Raw genomic sequence first — 19,241 nt, forward strand, 5'->3', positions numbered from 1 at the left:
TGTTGCATTTCTCGTTTTGTTATCACGCGAACAGCATCTTTTGTTTTCACCCCACCCACACCAGCCCCACCTTTGGTAAACCCCCCCCCCCCCCCTCCCCCCGCTATATTCTCCAGATAGTCTTCCCATGCCTGTTATGCTCTGTGCTGCACCCGGACCAGATCTTATAAAAGTCAATTAATCTGGGCCCGAAGAAACAGAGTGCAGTTACAGACTGTTTTAGCAATGAAGCCAATCTGATTACCCCTATCATCATTTCAGGGAGGTGTGTGATATATTAGTAACAGGTCAATGTCCAGCTACCTGTACAGTACACGTGCTTTCAACTCTCTTGTCAATGCATCTTCTAATACATTTTTGATATGTGATATTTCACAAAATTAAAATCTGTGCAGCCCGACAAGCCGTTAAGTAAGTGTATCACTCAGGTGACAAATACGTACTTTTCCTGAAGAAAATATACAGACACAAATGTAAGAGCAAAGACTGTTTATTATGGCATTATAACATCTGACCTTCATTACCCACTTCGGCTTTTCTGCTTTGTTATACGGCGCATTGCCATCAGCAGACGGTCCTGCGAAACACTTCTTTATAGCAAATACACTGTTTGCTGCATGCATGCTGTATTGCTCTTTCCGCAGCACTTTATTTAAAGCAGTCCTTATAATGCATACATAAAGTACCATAAACACAACTATAACTATTTATAAAAAGGTTTAACACATTATAGCTACATTTATGCTGCACTATAGATGCCTTTATAATACATTATAATGGTCAGTATAAGTCATGGATATGAAGACATAGAAATGAATGGAGAGTCCCCACAAAGATATAATTACAAACCTGTGTGTGTGTGAGCGGGTATACCTATCCTTATGGGGACACAATGTCCCCATAATGTGATAAATATCCATTTTTTTCCCTTATGGGGACTGGTTTCCTGGTCCCCATAAGGGAAAACTCTATTTTATAAGAATCAGTACTGCTATGAAAAAACTAAAAATGCAAAAACTCTTGCATTTTGCTTGGTTACTTATGGTTATGGTTAGGGCAGGGTGGGGGTTAAGGTTGTCATAGTTAGCGTTAGCATTTCTCCCATAGAAGTGAATGAGCGGGCCCCATAAGGATAGGTATAACCTACATGTGTGTGTGTATTATGTTTATATTACGTTCCTCACAATTTAATAAAAACCTGTTATTTTGATGTTCTGGGGATCCATTTTTCAGGATCTCAACCACAAAGATCTGCAAATGCAATCAAAAAACTAAAAATGCCAAAAGTCTTGTATTTTGTTTGGTTAGTAATGGTTAAGGTTAGGGCTGGGCGGGGGATGAGGTCATCATGTAGGGATTAGAGTTTTCCCCAAAGAAGTGAATGGAGAGTCCCCACAAAGATATAATTACAAACCTGTTTGTGTGCGTGTGCGTGTGTGTGTGTGTGTGTGTTTGTAGGGGGGGAGGGTGGTTTTAGTGTAGGTTTCATTTTGCGGCCTTGGCCTTCTCACACAGTTTCCTGCAAATGAGAGAGAAAAAGCACTCAGATTGACTGTAAACCACTCAGATTGACTGTAAACCACTCAGATTGACTGTAAACCACTCAGATTGACTGTAAACCACTCAGATTGACTGTAAACCACTCAGATTGACTGTAAACCACTCAGATTGACTGTAAACCACTCAGATTGACTGTAAACCACTCAGATTGACTGTAAACCACTCAGATTGACTGTAAACCACTCAGATTGACTGTAAACCACTCAGATTGACTGTAAACCACTCAGATTGACTGTAAACCACTCAGATTGACTGTAAACCACTCTTCAAGGGTGGGTCTCCCCAGCTCACGTGCAGGATCAGTGCTGTAAAAATCCTCACCTTGCTTCTTCATTCTTCGGGTCCACAAACTGACACAACTTCTTGTCTCTTTCTGAGATCTGCTCCTTTAATAATTTAATTTCTTGTTCTGCTGTTTTTTTCTCCTTCTCCTTATCAGCTGTAACGACCAAAGAGAAGCCTCCTTAATTGGTGTCTTGGGAATTTTAAGCAGTGAGCTCTGCTGTTAAACATTACCTAAATTTCAGCTTCCAGATACAGATTATAAAATTAGGAGTGTTGCATAAGATAGCATGCGTGACTGGAAGGACTTGATATACTGAATGTTGCATTGTAACGCGTTGAACAAACAATGGATATCAACTGTAAAACTGCAGCATTATGCGCAATGAAATATGTTACAGTACATATAGAAAAGTGTGGCACAAATTGAAGTATTAAATAAGTATTTAAAAAGTTGGATTTTCAGAGGTTGCAAATGAGCTTTTTGACTCTCTCAGCTGTATGTGAAAGTCCAGCTGATCTAAAATCCGTGTTGGCAATTCACTCATACTTCACATTCATGACATACAAGACTAGCATCATGTAATCTGCGGTACCGTTCAGTTTTTTGAGATTTTCTTCTGCGGCGTTCCAAGACTTCATGATCTCTGCCTGGAGAAAATAGTGCTAGTTGTTATTTACAGGAAAAATGCACAAAAATCACTGCGAAATCCAGCAGTAACATTTTACATTTGGCAGAAATGTGTTTGTAGTAAACGATAACAGAATGAATTAATCATAAAACAGGCTGGATACATTTTATTTTAATGTCTATTGGGTGGTATGTGGCTCAGTGGGCAGATCTCAATGTCTGAGATCGGAAGGTTGCTGGTTCAAGGCCCGGCCTCAGTAGAATAGTCTAGATAGGAGTGACGATATTGGCATTGTATTGCATGAAATTTAACAAAGACTTCACAGTACATGTAAAATTTTCATTTATTAACTTAGTTTTTCATAATATGTGTTACATTGGTTGTTAGGCAGTAAATACAGCTATGGCCACATTTACTCTTTTGACAGTACAGCGATTAGAAAGATTCTGATCATTACATTTACCTTAACCATGCGTCTAGTTCAAAGACATAAGGGTAAAAATCTGATGGGATGTCGTCCGTTACAGAACATAAACTGTCACACACTAAGGGCAACTCAGAAACACCATTTCACCTAATTCTAATGAATATTAAAATGAAATATTAACGAAAGGAGTGAGACCTTGTTAGCACTGCAATGAGATACCATGTGCCGATACTGCTGCATGTTCCCATAACAGTTTGATACCTTGTGTGTGTTGCAGGCCTGCAAACTGCTCGAAATGTCTTTCTCAGCCTTCATCACGTTGGTCTTCGCCTTGGTCAGCTCGTCCGTCTTATCCGCAGCAGATGAAAGGGGACCACTGAGCTCTTCGATCTTCTGCTTGGCCTCAACTCTCTTGTTTTCCGCCTTTTGCACCTCCCCCGTGATGACCTGCAGCCGGATCCTGGCTTTCTGAAGGACCGTCTCCTGCCTGACGGCATAGTAAACCAGTACTGCCAGGAAGCAGAAGCAGAGGAGGACCAGTACGGCAGACAACCGCATGATGCTGTGGGGAGAAAGGATGTGCGGGTGAGCTGCTGAAGGTGCACGTCTCCAGCTCATTGGTCAAAGGTTACGCCAGTCACTTCATCTTTTTTTTTGCCCTGCCCCCTCCCCTCGCCAGTCGCTCCGGTTTGATCACCTGTAGGCAGCCCTTCTGGTTTGACCGGATCAGAGATGGAGAACCTCAAACAATACACACCTCACCCACCGCCTTCACCTTCATTCCCAATGTTGTCCAAGACCTCAAGACCATGAGACTTCATGGTATGTAGCTAATGCACTTACATTGATTTTATTCGGATGCTTTTGTGCAAAGCAAAGGCAATACATGCATGATCTTATATTAATATTATAATCTAACATGAACCTGCTTTCCAGTCTTAGTTTAATACGAGTCTACAGAAATGCCCCAACGAAACAAAATATTTACAGACAGAACTGAACCCAGCACAGTCACTGACTTACAATGCGTATAAGATGACTGTACCACATGTAAATGGCATCATATCACATTCAAATTTTCACTGTTCTGTTTTGTTTCTGACGACACGCGTCAGACATAAGCAGCCTCTGGCCCGGCGTCCTTGGATAAGTTATTTGCATGCAATACCTTGAGAACAGGTTATGGAGCAATCTGTTTCCTTGTGACAGAAAGAGGTGTGCAGGTGTGTCAATGGGGCACCAGCACCTCCCTGTTCAACCTCAATTAGGTGTTGGCAGTCAGGTTGGTTTACTTTTATTTCAGTTTTATAAATTCATGAGAAAAGTCTGTCATTATATATATATTTTTTTTAAATCGGTAAGAAAACTCAAAACACCAGAGTTATTGATCAAAAAAACACAAGTGCTAAAACCTGTGTCATCAATCTGCACAACAGCCTATCGAGAGCCTTTAAAAGTTCACATTAACACGAACAGCCTGCAAGTCACGTGGCCGCCACAGAACGCACACAGCACGCAGACGTGATGAAGACGATCATTACTGGGCGACTGAGCGGAGAAAAACCAGACACGTGATAGAAGTGATTTTCAATGTCGTGTGATTGTTGGCTGTACTTTTAATCGGTGCAGAGAAAAAAAATCAAGTCAGCGACATCTATGACTGAAAATGCCTTTTTAAATTTAGGAGGGCAAATGAGACTAACAAGACTCCTTAAAGTCAACAGAAAGGCTACATATGAAGCTCCGTACAACAGTAATGTGCAGAAAGACTTCTCTCAACACCGAAGCCATCGACCCTTACAGTGGTCCTAGAGACAATTGTGGGTCATATACGGTACTAGCGAGGTACATCTAATATAGTGACCACTGCAATTCCAATATTGTCAATATGTTAATATTATATGACATATCACACAGTTATGGTACGTTTTAGTCAGGAAGCCATCTGAAGTAGTTCGTTCAGTAATTGAGAAAGTTATACGGAATTATCAGATATAGTAACAGATATAGTAATTGCTTGGGATGAAACATGCGATATTCATCACTTGTTCCTTCAATACTTCCTTAGTACTTCCTTCAGTAATTCGGAAAAAGTTTACAGACTTAACAGATATAGTAACAAATATACTAACTGCTTGGGATACAAGATGTATTCATTAATGATCACTAAACATGAGATTAGTATTTTACTTTGTTATGCATTAATTGTTCCTTCAGTACTTTCTTCAGTAGTTCACAAAGGTTTACAGAAATAGACACAAAAGCAGTAACATATTGCCATTTTGCTTTACACGGGGTCATTACTGCTGTGTTCTATACATTCCATTAACAACATGAAAACCCTGCATGCTTCACTAAACTATACTCCTGCAACGATATTACAGGAAAATCCTTTAAAGCAGTGAACTTACTTATTTGATGGCCAAAGTTTAAACACGTCGTATCTTTTTTTTACTCCGTTGTCCTTCTCGTTTTTTTCCCCCCCCAGCAGTCGAAAAACTTACTAACAAAGACTTTTCCGCGTCTGAAACGAGGATAATTTTGGTTTAATTTTTTTGTTACATTTGCATACCGGTGCGCTTACTGACGAGGCAGTGGGCGGAGGCTGCAACAGGTAGGTTGAGTCGGAGTAAGATCTGTTTCCCCGTTTGCTTTTCCTCAAACTGCTAGAGCTGATTTGACAGTTCATTTTAAAGTAAAGACGCGATCCCGAACAGATGCAATTGGAATAGTAGGAGTATAAAAAGAGATAAAAATCAGGGAAACAAAAAAACAAACTGAGGTGTTTGGGAAAGAAGATTTTAGGGACGCCTGTTTTCCAATCCTGGTCACAATGAAGTCGATAATAGTGCTGATGAGCATCGCAGTCGTCGGAGTAATGGCTTCGCTTGCCTTCATATACATCAAGCACAATGAGAAGGTAAAGCTATCTGAGACCTTCTCCAAACTGGACACTAAGCACCAGACGGTAATATTCGAAATAAATGAACATATGGCAGATATCGCCGTGATGCAAGATGAAATGGAGACAGCCATCAAGCAGGAGAACTCTTTGCGGACCGAGCTGGAAAAGATTGGGATTTCAAACAAGCGTAAGAAAGATCAGCTGGAGACCTGTCGTGTAGAGGAGGTGAGGAGCAGGTTATGCAGGGGACTGCTGGATATGTTTGCTTGAAACAAAAAGAGGAAAAAAACAGAAAACTGCTACATTATTACAATAGGTTTTCGGGGGTATAGTGATTTACATTTTATCTACAGCATGAAGCACGAGGGTGGCCTATTAAGAAGACGATAATCATGCGCTTCTGTATGTCTGTATAAGTTTCAGTACGCATCGATCTAATCCTTCTTCTAGTTCTGTACAGAGACACAGGAAATACAGTATAGGATTCGGTGAAATGTAAATTAAGACAATTAAGAGTGACTTTCTGGTTTTCCTCAGTACTGTGCTTTCGACGCATTATTCTTCTTTTATCATGTACAGAAACAGCGGAGTGACGAAATGGCAGCCCTTGAAAACCAAAGGAAGACCGCTGAAGGTGACACAGACTTCACTGTCTCCACGAGTTTCAGTAACTTTCACGGCGAGCAGCCGCGTATTTGTGAGGGAGCCCCCCGCCCGTGCGGCTACACCTGTCATTTTACTTGTAGATTGGCAACTACTTGTGACGCGAGCAGTGCCCCCCTACTGTTTGCTTTAAAATACAAACGGCACCAGCGTCATCCATTTTAAAATTAATTTGTGATTTTTAAATGTACACTAATTACTTAACTGATGATCAAAGTTAGAATCTTGAACTTCTGAAGGGCCCCTATTGGCCCCTGAATCGGCAGCCATGACTAGCACATCTCTCTCGGAAACATTACTGCTGGATTACAGTAAAACTTGCAAGCCGCTACACAGATAGGACAAAAAAAAATAAAAAATTATGGAAGCCTCCCTGAATAGGGTTTAGAATCACCTATGTTTAGGAGTATAATGGTAGCACCCGTGTCACAGTCTTTTGGCTTTCTTAATAATGTCCTGAAACTTACTGGACCACCTTCTCTATGCAGAACAGTTCAAGAAGGAGAAGGCGGCATGGACGTCAAACATAGCAGCCCTTGAAAAACAGCTGACAGAGAAGAGCACTGTGTGCATGTTTGTGAACATGACAAAACAAGAAGCCAAGTAAGCATCTTGATACATGCAGTCTGGTACATGGAACCATGCAATGTATAAAAGGCCTTTTTACTGTAGTAGGTTGTCTACAAAACAGATTATATATTGTGGCGTATGGGTGTAGTTAGGTCCCATAACCTCGGGGTAAATCCCTGAGTATTTTAGCCCCGATGCTCATCTTCCTTCCAAAACAAAAGTCAAACCCGTTAATTGAAAGAGCACGTAAACTATCTTTGCATGGAAGGCGAAAGTGCCAAACAGCTGATTGAGACAATTGCTATGCTGTACTTTGCAGCACATGAAGCGTGTAACCACAGCATTTCCTGGGTTGTTCTAAAAAAACATCCTAAATACATTATAATGTGCAGAATTCTCATAATGTCCACAGTCTGTATATAATGCATAGTAAATAACTATTGGTGTTACTCTTTGGTAATAATTTCCAATTCCTTTTAACTCTAATGTTTTTAAGGGAACTGTGTGGGAATGTTCAACCTGTTCCTGTTCCGAAATAGAAGCGTGGCACCCATCTAGGCGCAGGTAAGATGTCAGATGGATTAATGTTGCTTTGGTCACAGTGAATCACCACATTACATGTGTAGGCACCATCATCTTTGAATTGGTGTGACAGAAATGGTGAACGAGGGGCCGGGGACTGAGCCGAAGAGTCACACACACATGCAGAGTTGTTTTCACCTTTGACCTTCTCCTCCACAGCCATTGGTCAGTCTGCTGTTCAGTTCCTAGGGGAACGGCACATGCGCAGGCCTCAGTATGACAGGATCTCTCCACAGCATCTGAACACTGAAGGCCAAACCGAGATCTTTTCTGTTCCCAGTGGTTGAACCGAAAAGCTTGTTTGTATCCCATTTGTTTAAATGCATTAAAAACATTTATGCACTACACAATGTGAATATTAGCATCATTTTAACAAAAAAATATATCGTACCAGACATTTTAACATATCATGGTGTCTCTAAACCATGCATTTGCAGTGTTGGCAGGGGATTGCTGGACCTGTCAGTGATCCTTCAGTGACTGCAATGCACTGGTGGAAATCTGAACCTTGTGCAGTGCGTGCGTTTCACTGTTTGTTTAGCCATGCTAGGTGGCATTTCTTTGATTTAAGTTACCACTCAGACAGTACAATATGTGTCACATGTTTCTAATTACCTGCATTGTGGCAGAAGTGAAATGATCATCAGATATCTTGGTGGGGGTGGGGGTGGGGGGGGGGAGCGGAATGAACCATTCTACTCTACTGGCAGGGGTGTAAGACCTAGGGTGCAGGGTGACGTATATATTTAATTTGGATTTGTCTTCCCAATAGTCTTTTGTATTTAAATAATTTTGTTGTGCCCTCCCCCCCCCAATATCAAACTCTTCTGCGCCATTGTCTAGTGGAACCAGGCTATTAAAGCCATTTCCTTGTGCATTTCTTACCATTCTGCATAAATAAAGGTCTCCGATGTTGGATTATCTTGGTTTTCATTCATTAACCTTGACTGTGACTTCATTCCATAACACACCCCCCCCCCCCCATACACTTCCCCCTTAGGGTCCATCAGAGCAGCGGAGACATTCATGCTTTCGGCCATATTGACTGTTCACTAACATAGTGTTTTCCCTGTCTTTGGCCATCACTTTCACACCACTGGTTCAGGGACACAGGCTGACCTATCCCAGAAACACCCCTGGTAATGGACTGACCAGTCGGAAGCCTCACACAGAGAGATACTCACAGCTTTATCCGATCAAAGCATTGATTGCATAATTTTAAGGGTATAAGTTTCTATGCATTTGCTTAACTGAGCTAATTACTGTATTCTGTGTTCGCCCTGGAAATCTCAATACAGACGCTCCTTGACTTACAGCTCGGGAACAGATCGAAATTCAAAGTTTGATGACTGATGAATGTCCGTCGCTATTGCACCGTCATTAAGTTAAAATATTGTAAGTCGAATCATTGTACAGCGAGGAGCGTCTGTAACAACGTATTATGTAACAATGCAGATTTTATGTAATAACTCGCCAGAATGTAACAAATTGGATGATGATCACAATAGTGATGATAAGAAGATAATGTTGCAGTATAAAATTATAATGTATTCTATAAATTTGTAACATTTTATTGAGTTATTACATAATATGTTGTTACAGTGCTTTAAATAAAAAAATACATAAAATACAAACTGAGCTAATACTTTTCTTGTTGTTTTAACTTATCAAAAAACGAAATCAACAATCATGTGTTTGTCCAGCCATGCTCAGATTATGTTGTCTGATGTTGCACCCCTCCCCCCCCTGTTTGCCAGATGACAAACCTACACACAGGCTTGCAATTACTGAACCGAGTTGTGCACTGTCTTTCCACTCCAGATGATTCCTGAAGGTCACTGCTATGATTAAGACGGCCAAAAGGGACAGAGTAGGAAAATGAAACGGCAGGTTTCACAAAGCCAGAGTTCTTGCTTAGGTAGTTAACTTGTAGGATTTAAGGTACTCCACTTTAAATGGATTGCATCTTCGTTCACTTACATTTAGCCCAGAGTACCTTAAATTTGACACCCTAAGATAAATACTACAGTAGCGATGTATCTCCAAAAATGAGATCTGATTACCATATCCTGGAAGGCCTGCAGTTGTCATAAAACATTCAAAACATTTACTTCAAGCTGCACTCGGGGCAAACAATACCTGTTTTACAAGCTTATCTGGAATATACTAACTGCAGGAACAGGATCCTAGACTGGGACTTTCTGTCATGTTACACCTTGTGTAGCCAATGAAGGCATGAAATTACACACAGAAGTTTCAAATGCAGGTTTCCCTTCGGTTACTTCATTTATTTATGTTTCCAGGATGTCAATTTCTGTAAAATATCACATGCAAGAGATTTTATATGCACATGTAAAGGTCTGACGGTTGCAATCATGCTGATTTCGTGAGAGACAATTCTGGCACACATTCAGTGGCTAGTTGCAGGTAGGACCCCCATTGTCTCCAGAATTAATTCAAATTAGGTAAATGGGTCTTTATATGATTTCTGTCATGGTTTTTTTTTCTCCCAGAACTACCACTGATTGGATACTTTCTTTTTATCACACAATTCTGTATTGCACTGAATTAAGTTAAAAATCCCAGTATGGTGTGTGTTCCTGAAATGCAGACGTCATCATATCTGGCACCGACAATAGTGCCACATTTAACATCATCTGGTCATTATCCCCAGAGTAAGGGAACCACTTGCCCATGCTGTATGTATCCCTTACAGAGCATGTGCATTAGGTGAGCAGGTGTACTTAACAATGCAGCACCGCGTACACATACATGACACTGCATAGTCTTCCCGTATAGTAGATTTGACTTCTACTACTGCAATGCGTTAATTCTTCAAAGTTATCTCCAAGATACCCAGAATGCAAGAATCTGCTGCAAGGGTTAAAACTAGGACTAGTAATTATGGTCATATTGAACCAGCTCTCCCACTGTTCTACCCGAATATGTATGGTTAGCAACAGAAACGCCGAGTATGATGGCAATTTCATGATTTTGGACGGATGGAATGCAAACCACACAAACAGACGGGGGTGTGAATTAAAGTACAGACGCTCCCCGGGTTACGGTGGGAATAAACCTCTCATTCAGGCGAAAAAAAATCACAAAATGCATTTCAATATGGTACACCTAGCCTAACACACATCATGGCCTAGCCTAGCCTACCTGAAACATGCTTAGAGCACTGACATTAACCTACAGTTGGCCATAATCATTCACAAAACCTATTGTATAATAAAGTGTTGAATATGTCATTTATTGAATAATACTCTGGAACTGAAAATCATTCACCCATCGTAAAGTCAAAGTATCATAACACGGACCATCATAACCCGTCTGTATTAGAATCAATAATAATTATATAATGGTTTCCTTAAGAACTGCAATCGGCATCAATGTGGCATAAAAAGGTAAGGACTTACTATTCATGTAACCTGCAGCCTTGTTCTACGTTCTGACCAGTTCCTCTATGTGTTCGACACAAGTTTACATTGTGATTTGGTTCTATGAGGGTATTTCTCCTGTGAGGACACACAGAAGGATGTGAAAACAAATATTCTCTTAGGGATTATACGATTATGAAACCTAGAGTGACATTCATGCTGATACAGGTCTTTAGCATTGTGGGATATGAATGGATGATGGACTCATGTTCTAGCTGACAAATCCTTCTTTACCATCTCACACCGCCTAAAGTAGGATGGTTTAATTATATATGTACACAAGACATTGTCATCGAAAACGAGTTTGACAACACTAAATGCAAACATCAGTGCAACCTGAAGACATCATTTCAAGGAGGGATCGCTTTGCTTTCATACTCCATTGTCAAACTGTGCAATACATAATAGAATAGAGTGGAATAGCATAATTATAAGATGTATATTAACGGCCACTTCATATCTTAACTCCTGGGCAAGCAGTGAATCCATGTAGCACAGCAACCAGTAAAATCTTGTGTGTATGTCAACACCGTCGGTAGCACAAATGGGAGGTGCGGAAAAAATATGTCCACATGGTGAATCGTTCGATTGCGTGTGACTGTGAACTCCTGTCCAAATGGAAATCAAATCTATCGATCTGGTTAATGAGTGGAGAGAGAACCGCAGGGCGCACCAATCAATAAGCTGTTAATTAAGCAGGGAAAATGTCCATGTGTTAAGGGAACTTCGCACTACGGGCTGGGGCTATATATACCCTGTCCCATATGGGGCAGTACACACTTACAGACAGAGAGCACTCACACACCTCATCGTTTCACACGGCGACATTTCAGGCGCCAACACCCCCAAACAAACACTGCATTACTCTGCATTATGCTCTAAGCAAAGCCAGCATATCAGTACACTAGTGGACAGAAACATTAGATTACCACACTGTATACACACGCAGCTCCGCGCACTATATTACAACGCACGACAGCGAGCGTGATCCGCTCGTGGCGTCTGCTCAGGAGGACCGCGTCTCACTAAGTCAGCGCGTCATGCCGTGCCAGCAGTCACAGAGGCTGCGGACAGCTTTTGCATATGCGATCACGCTCTTCCGTGCGACGCCTCTGCTGACCCGCCACCGGAGCCACTGACGAGGAATTCTGGGCCGTTGCCGAACCAAGTGAGTGCGGGGCCTCACGTGAGAGAATTTGTGTTTGTCTGCCTGGATCCGGAATGTCTTCTGCTTGTGTGAGATGTAATGCTCACTTGTGCTCTCTATTTAACTTGGCACTCATTTCTGTGCCTTCATTTTGGATCACCTTTTACCGTAAGATTCCCTCTGATATATTTTTTCTAACCCTACCATTGTTTCCTTAAAGTAGTAGCATTCATCCCATTGTATTTTTTCTCTCTTATTTTTGACTTCCATCTATATTTCCCAGCCTAACCTCACTCTCCTCCACGACTAGCTGTCTTCTCTGTTCCCTGACCTGACCTAAATCCCTTGATCCTATTTCCTTCCCGTTATTCAAATCGACCGACAGGAAGGCGCTCTGGCCTATCAGTCTTGGACGGATGGATGGTGTGAGCAGGGCCCTTTCTTGGCCGGGAGCTGTGTGATATGTTTGATATTCGGTTGTTCATCAGCATCAACTAAATATCAGACATATTCCTACAGATCCTGAGCACAGCTCAGCACGGGAGGCTCCACAGCAATCTCTGCCGTGTCCAGCGAATTGACAGAGAGGAGACACTAGAGGTGTCATTAAGGATATTGTATTTGGCATCTGCTATTGATGCCACGTAAGCACTGATTTCTTTGTTAAAAAGGGGAGTGCAAAATATCAGTGTGTCATATAAAAAAATGTCATTATTGTTCTATGGTGTAAAATATGCAGTAAGGAATGTTACGCTATTTCATTAAGCCTGAGCTTGATGCATGAGCTGATGTTGCTTTTGCAGGGTTGTATTTAATCGTTCAGGGCCTCTGGGGACTCAGGCCCTCATGAAAGTACACGCCTCAGGATCTCTGGGACCTGCATCTTCCGGGCATTTCTTGAAATGTTGGGGCCCAAGTAATAGAACAGTCCCCAACACTTAGTTAGACTTTCTGAATTCCTTCTGCTCATCACTGCTCAGCTGCCTCACCCACACCAGGCTGCTCATGTATGTGTCATACAGTGTTAAATGCTAGGTGACTCCATGGGACCTACTAACTGACCCCCCCCCCCCCCCCCAACATGGCAAAATTCCATCCATCCATTTTCCAAACCACTTATCCTACTGGGTCGCGGGGGGTCCGGAGCCTATCCCGGAAGCAATGGGCACGAGGCAGGGAACAACCCAGGATGGGGGGCCAGCCCATCGCAGGGCACACTCACACACCATTCACTCACACATGCACTCCTATGGGGAATTTAGTAACTCCAATTAGCCTCAGCGTGTTTTTGGACTGTGGGGGGAAACCGGAGTACCCGGAGGAAACCCCACGACGACATGAGGAGAACATGCAAACCCCACACACATGTGACCCAGGTGGAGACTCGAACCCTGGTTCCAGAGGTGTGAGGCAACAGTGCTAACCACTGCAGCACCATGGTAAAACTCATCACCAGTATTTTAGTGTGAAGTCAAAATTAACAGCATCAACAGGGAGAATCTAATAAACACAAGACCTTCATTTTCACTTTTGTGAGACACGGAATACGCAAATAAAGCAGATTTGTCCCTGCAATGTGCTACGCAATGGGTGGCCCTCGGGGAAGATCGGGGCCCCAGGAAATCACCTGCCTTGTTCGTCCTATTGCTACGCCTCTGGCCTTAAGATATCGGGCCATATGCACCACTGGGGGTGGTGTGTAGCTCAGCAGGTTGGGGATTTACACCTGCGTCTGGAAGTTCAACCCCCCCCCAGGTCTGCAGAATGTCACCGTTGGGCCCTTAAGTAAAGTTCTTATGCCCCAATTGCTCTAGGTACCATCTGGCCCTCCAAAGTATGTCAGTATTAAAGCACCTGCTCATATACAAATATGATGTACGATATTTTATTGTGTCACTTGGTTAGCATGCTTCAATGTTTCACATATCCTTTGACTCACCATTCAGACTTGTGGGTGTCAGAAATCACATACCTTGGGGTGGGAGAACAGAATGGGGGCTTTGATTACGGAAATGGGGAAGGGTTCAGCAAACAATGGAGAGGGATGGAAAAAAAGGCAGCCGTCCTGAGCGCAACGAGAATGAGTGCTGCTGTACCTGGGAGCGGGACGAGACGCTATGGCCTGTGTGTGTGAGGCTGCGCTCTGAGGTCACAAGGTCACAAAAGCCCAGTTTATAATTTGGCCAATAAGTCGCAGATGAATTGAATTTCCTAAAAGTGAAGGGTGTTTGCCATTCCTCTGACTGTGGTACGCGCTGAGAAAATGGGATTTCTTTAGAATGGCTTTTTTCAGCGTCCCCACTGGGCAGGGTATCTGTAAGTGGAGATGCTCTTCTCAATCACTTACTAACTTGGCATGATTCCAGAAAACTCACTAGTGCAGTTCTGTTGGTCTGAATTTCATTGATCCTCTTAGAAACGACTGATATGTGAGCAGTTTTTGATTCAAAGTGACACCCAATATCTTGTGTCACACAAAACCTTCCAACCTGGTTTACCATTGCATAATTATACATACATACTAATTGTTATTGATTACCCAAGATTGCTCAGGGCCCAAGATCGATTGCCCTAATAGGTAAATTAATTACAGACTAATCCAAATCACCCTCACACGCCATCTGCCACATACCCCCCCCCCCCCAAACTTTACGACTCCAAACCAACCCCTTCCCTGATATACTTACATACCAAATGTGATTAGCAGAGAATGCCACTGAACTTGTCTTTCCTAAACTTTGCTTTTGTAGTAAAACTACTTCTCACGTGATTCCCCTTACAAGAGATCAGATGTATGTACAACCACTGATCTAGTGATTGAGTTCCAACGATTATGTCTTTAACAAAAAGGTCTCTAAGTGGGTATCACGGTTACCGAAGGCGTGACTGTGCTTACGACCTTACTTCAGCCGTCTATACTCAGTTTCTTTTATCTTTTGTGAAGTGGACATTTTTACCAACATTTTGTACGTTCTACTTCAAAGATCGCTCTCACGTTGTCGCCAGGCGTATTATATTTGCTCGTAAATGCGCTCAGTGATCAGAAAATAGATTTTTTATTACGGTTGTACTTAAGTCGCTAACCAAGGAATGCGTGTATAATACTCTTTTTCATTTTGACTGTCAATTTATTGCAAAACACCAAGCTAAGTAAATCTTAACACAATTGACGTCACGTGTGATGAGCTCAATGGTAGGCCTGAACATTTAAATAATTTACATAGCAACACAGGCTTGATTAAAAATAATGAAAACGTGGTAATGTGACATGAGCGAATGCCTTTTAAATTACAATTTGAAATGACATCGGCAGTATTACGGAAATTTGTATGAAAGGGATGGTTTTGCGCAACAGTAGGGGGTGCTACAACAAGCAGGGCAGTCTGAGTCTGTGGTCTGTGCAATAAAACCACTCTTTGTATTCATGTGTTTGTTGAATTTATGGCTATACGTTTGCATGCCTGTGCCTTATCAGCACAAACAAGACATCTTACACAAATACCGCTAACAAGAACGAATGCACCAAAGACCCAGAAGGAGATGCGTCATGCAAAAACATTCACATATAGGTTTAGTTTAACAGCTGTCTTAATATTGTCAGCTGTCACGCTGCTTCCTTTAGCTGTCTGCCACCTTTGATTTGCGAAAAAATTAAAATTAATCTTTCTCTTACAACAGGCATTAACTAATAGTGTATAACACAATCATGATTTAAGTTAAACGTATTTAAGGTCAATGTGTTGTTCCCCACTCCCCATAAATGTAAAGATGGTATAAAAACCTTATAATATCTATTTAGAAACTTGTGAAAATTATATTCCACCTGTTTAAGATGCATAAGAATATTATTCACATACTACATACAAGTTTCATGTGTCATTGTTTCTGCTGTGTGTAATACATTATAAAGGACATAAAAAGGTACAAACGCAGCCAAAACAGTGGCTGCACAAGCACCCGTGCAAAAAAAAACGAAAACCTGACCGGCTCAATGGCTCAAAAGCCTATTGATGTCCATCGCTAATTGCTAAACAGACAGTCTGACTGACAAAGGCCCCCGCGGCCCTGGTGAAAATGTTATCTGTGCCAGTGCACCCTGTGTGCATGGAAAGGACTGTCCTGGACAGGAAGAAAAAATTAAGAAAGCAAACACTGGACTTTAATAACCAGTGAAAAAGGGGGGAGGGGGGCATCAGGCATAAATATCTGGGAGTGAAGCGGGCATTGCGGTGCAAAGCAGTGCACACTGGGGAGACTACGGGACGGAGTGCCAAAGATAAAGGACAGCAAAGGTAAGAATCCATTTTGACATGAAGCTGCATAAAAGAAAACAGAGGTAGACAGCAATGAAGAAATGTGAGAGATGGAAAGGCGATGATTTTATCACAGATTTAGACAGGAACAGAAGAGAACCTGCATAGTTTAACATATCGGCAAGAAATTAAATCCATGGAAATTTACCATGAGGGTAAATAGTTTAAAGAGACAAGTGCTCAAAATGCTACGTCGCGCAATGTGTGTGTCAAACATTACAGGATTTACATGCATTTCAGCCTAGAGTTGGATACATCGGGTTTAAATATGCGAATATTCTAAAGTTGTGCTGAAATAAAACTTCAGCAGAGACCTAACTGAAAGGAGGCAGAAGAGCGGTAAAATGAGAACAGTTTCGGGGACCTTATTAATTCTGTGAGGTTCGACAGCCATGCGGGCGAAGCAGATGGGACTGGAGGTGCTTGCGGTAGCAGTCTGCATGCTGAGCACCGCGGTGGCTGCCCCCTCTGTCTACAGCAGTGGCGAATGCTACTTCAACACTAAAGGTGGGGCCACGCGCTGCATCCATGTGAATGTGCATATGCTTGCGTGAAGGTACTGAACTTGATGTCCGTACTCCACTAGATGACGCTATTGAGGGGCATGAAATGTGAGTGAAATACATTGTTCAGATGAAGTATTTTAGAAAACGTATTCTGCCAGATTAATGCACATTTAGTTAATACAGTTATACATCAACAGTTTATAGAATTCATGTAACCTTTTCTCAGATGCACAATATTCCTTTGAGTGACCCCAACTTAAATGTTCAGATTTTATGATACTAACCTAGTTTTCATTAAGTGTTTGTTTGTAATGATGTTACATCCAGGCGATTTGAAATCTGACCAGTTCACACCGCTTTTCTGTCAGTGTAGGATGAATAAAGTACAGTGAGTTTAACCAAATCACACAGGAACGGGCAGCTTGATCTTGGGTCTATGCATATATAAATCAAATTTACGTCAAATTTACAAATCACTGTGAGAATGATCTCTGATCAGATCAGGAAAAATAACTTTTCTTTTTGAAAGATCACAACATTTCACAGCAGTGACGTCCGGGGAAGTCCCCCCTCAGTATATTTTTGTGATGGAGGGGCTTATGAAAATCAAAAGGGGGGGGGGGGGGCACTTTCAAAAGGGGCAAATGCTAAGGCACCCCCTGTCTCCCTCCTCTGTCTGCATGTGCCTGTTCGACAGATTTGTAGTGTGTTAAAAAAAAATACAAAAACATGATTTTAAATAAATGAACTCGACGGAACACTCCACCCCGTATGCGTGCGCCGCGTCCATTAATTTTATATAACGGGAAACCTTGGTGGGCGATATCCCTTACTTCTCATCGTGAAAAGCACAAGGTGTGAGCGTGTGAACCGGTGAGATTTGAGAGCCCTGCGTAACATTTTCAGCGTCTGCGTTTCTGAACGCTGCCATGTGCCTTTTGTAGCAAGCTGTGAGTATCGGGGCCAGGTGTTTAGGATGGGTGAGAGTTGGACCAACAAGGAGTGTTACCTCTGCGTCTGCATGGAGCCATTCGGAGTGGGCTGCTGTGACCAGTAAGTGATATGCAAACCAGACCGCACCAACCTGCAGCAGCACTGCCTGGTAAAGTCGGATCAGTCATAGGCGATTTTACCGGGAATGCCGGGGACCAATTGCACCCCCTACTGGTCAGTTATATGTGTAATAGTAACTTATTGCAAATGTATTTACATTTTTACACTCCCTGGGAGAAACGTCGCCTTTGGGGTTCATATCTACGTGCAACTTCTCACCTACAATAGCAAGTCCTGGTGTACCAGTACTACTCCACACACATCCCAAATAATCTACACTCTCTACTTGCATTCATCGTTACTGCTCAGATATCACCAGCTTGTCTCGGTCTTCCCTGCAGGGACGCACAGCCGGTGGATTACCCGGACTGGTGTGAAGTGGTGCAGAAGCCAGATTCGTGCACCACTGCTGTTGTGATGCGGGCGAATCACAAGCTTCCATGTCTGCATGGACGGAGAGGACGACTGCGGCCTGGGACCGCACAGGCCTGGAAATCTGATAATGACCCTCTGTTCTGAAAACGAGGGTCACGGTTTAAACTTGTTTATAAACACGTGTATTAAACAAATTAGACCGCAACAACCTAATTACAACAAACTACATTAAAATACTTATATATAGAAAAAAAGATATAAAAATTCACAATACAATAATATGCATGGAATCTTTGTGAAAGCTGTGGTCAATGCATGAAATATGTCTATTTTTACAATATCTTGAAAATATTCTTTTTTTTTTACAGTTTACAAACAGTTATTTTCTGTTTGTACGTTCCGGTACTAAGTGTCATTTCTCATGGGAAATTTTCAAGTAACTGAATAAACATGGCTTATAGAAAACAAACGGCTGGGTTCTCTATATACGGAAAAATACACATTTCACATCTGTTACACACACATTTTATTTAAATCATTATTAATTTGCAATTGTATCCATCTGCAGGAATTATAATGTTCAGCGACAATGAAAAAGTGCATGTGTATACACTGTCCGTAACGTTATATAGGGTCTATTGCAATCGAGCAGAGCAAATACGTCACAGGAAAATGACTATAATGACAACTGCCGAAATTTAAGCATCATAACAGTTCTATGATAAATGAATGAGGTATAAAATAAACTTTGAAACTACGCTAATGATTCCGTCAACGCACAAG

At 41.9% G+C, this 19,241-nt stretch overlaps 3 protein-coding genes across 3 annotated transcripts; 2 read left to right on the forward strand and 1 right to left on the reverse strand.

Moving 5' to 3' along the window:
- Window positions 1-474: 474 nt before the first annotated feature.
- si:dkey-87o1.2 (uncharacterized protein LOC796684 homolog) lies at window positions 475-11,149 on the reverse strand. The gene is made up of 5 exons (XM_049026099.1): window positions 11,044-11,149; window positions 3,163-3,463; window positions 2,439-2,493; window positions 1,882-1,999; window positions 475-1,519 (listed from the first exon to the last, which is right to left on the reverse strand). The coding sequence occupies exons 2-5, from the start codon at window positions 3,457-3,459 to the stop codon at window positions 1,486-1,488; spliced, it is 504 nt and encodes a 167-aa protein (XP_048882056.1). The 5' UTR covers window positions 3,460-3,463; window positions 11,044-11,149; the 3' UTR covers window positions 475-1,485.
- zgc:174935 (uncharacterized protein LOC796019 homolog) lies at window positions 5,517-8,537 on the forward strand. The gene is made up of 5 exons (XM_049026098.1): window positions 5,517-6,031; window positions 6,386-6,440; window positions 6,958-7,072; window positions 7,536-7,603; window positions 7,781-8,537. The coding sequence occupies exons 1-4, from the start codon at window positions 5,735-5,737 to the stop codon at window positions 7,576-7,578; spliced, it is 510 nt and encodes a 169-aa protein (XP_048882055.1). The 5' UTR covers window positions 5,517-5,734; the 3' UTR covers window positions 7,579-7,603; window positions 7,781-8,537.
- A 5,288-nt stretch (window positions 11,150-16,437) lies between the features above and the next one.
- msmp2 (microseminoprotein, prostate associated 2) lies at window positions 16,438-18,969 on the forward strand. Its single transcript, XM_049026097.1, has 4 exons — window positions 16,438-16,503; window positions 16,915-17,031; window positions 17,975-18,083; window positions 18,425-18,969. Exons 2-4 carry the CDS (start codon window positions 16,917-16,919, stop codon window positions 18,600-18,602), a joined length of 402 nt encoding a protein of 133 aa, XP_048882054.1. The 5' UTR covers window positions 16,438-16,503; window positions 16,915-16,916; the 3' UTR covers window positions 18,603-18,969.
- Window positions 18,970-19,241: the final 272 nt, after the last annotated feature.

The sequence above is a fragment of the Brienomyrus brachyistius genome, chromosome 9 (assembly GCF_023856365.1).
Source record: "Brienomyrus brachyistius isolate T26 chromosome 9, BBRACH_0.4, whole genome shotgun sequence".
In the NCBI taxonomy this organism is placed as follows: Eukaryota; Metazoa; Chordata; class Actinopteri; order Osteoglossiformes; family Mormyridae; genus Brienomyrus; species Brienomyrus brachyistius.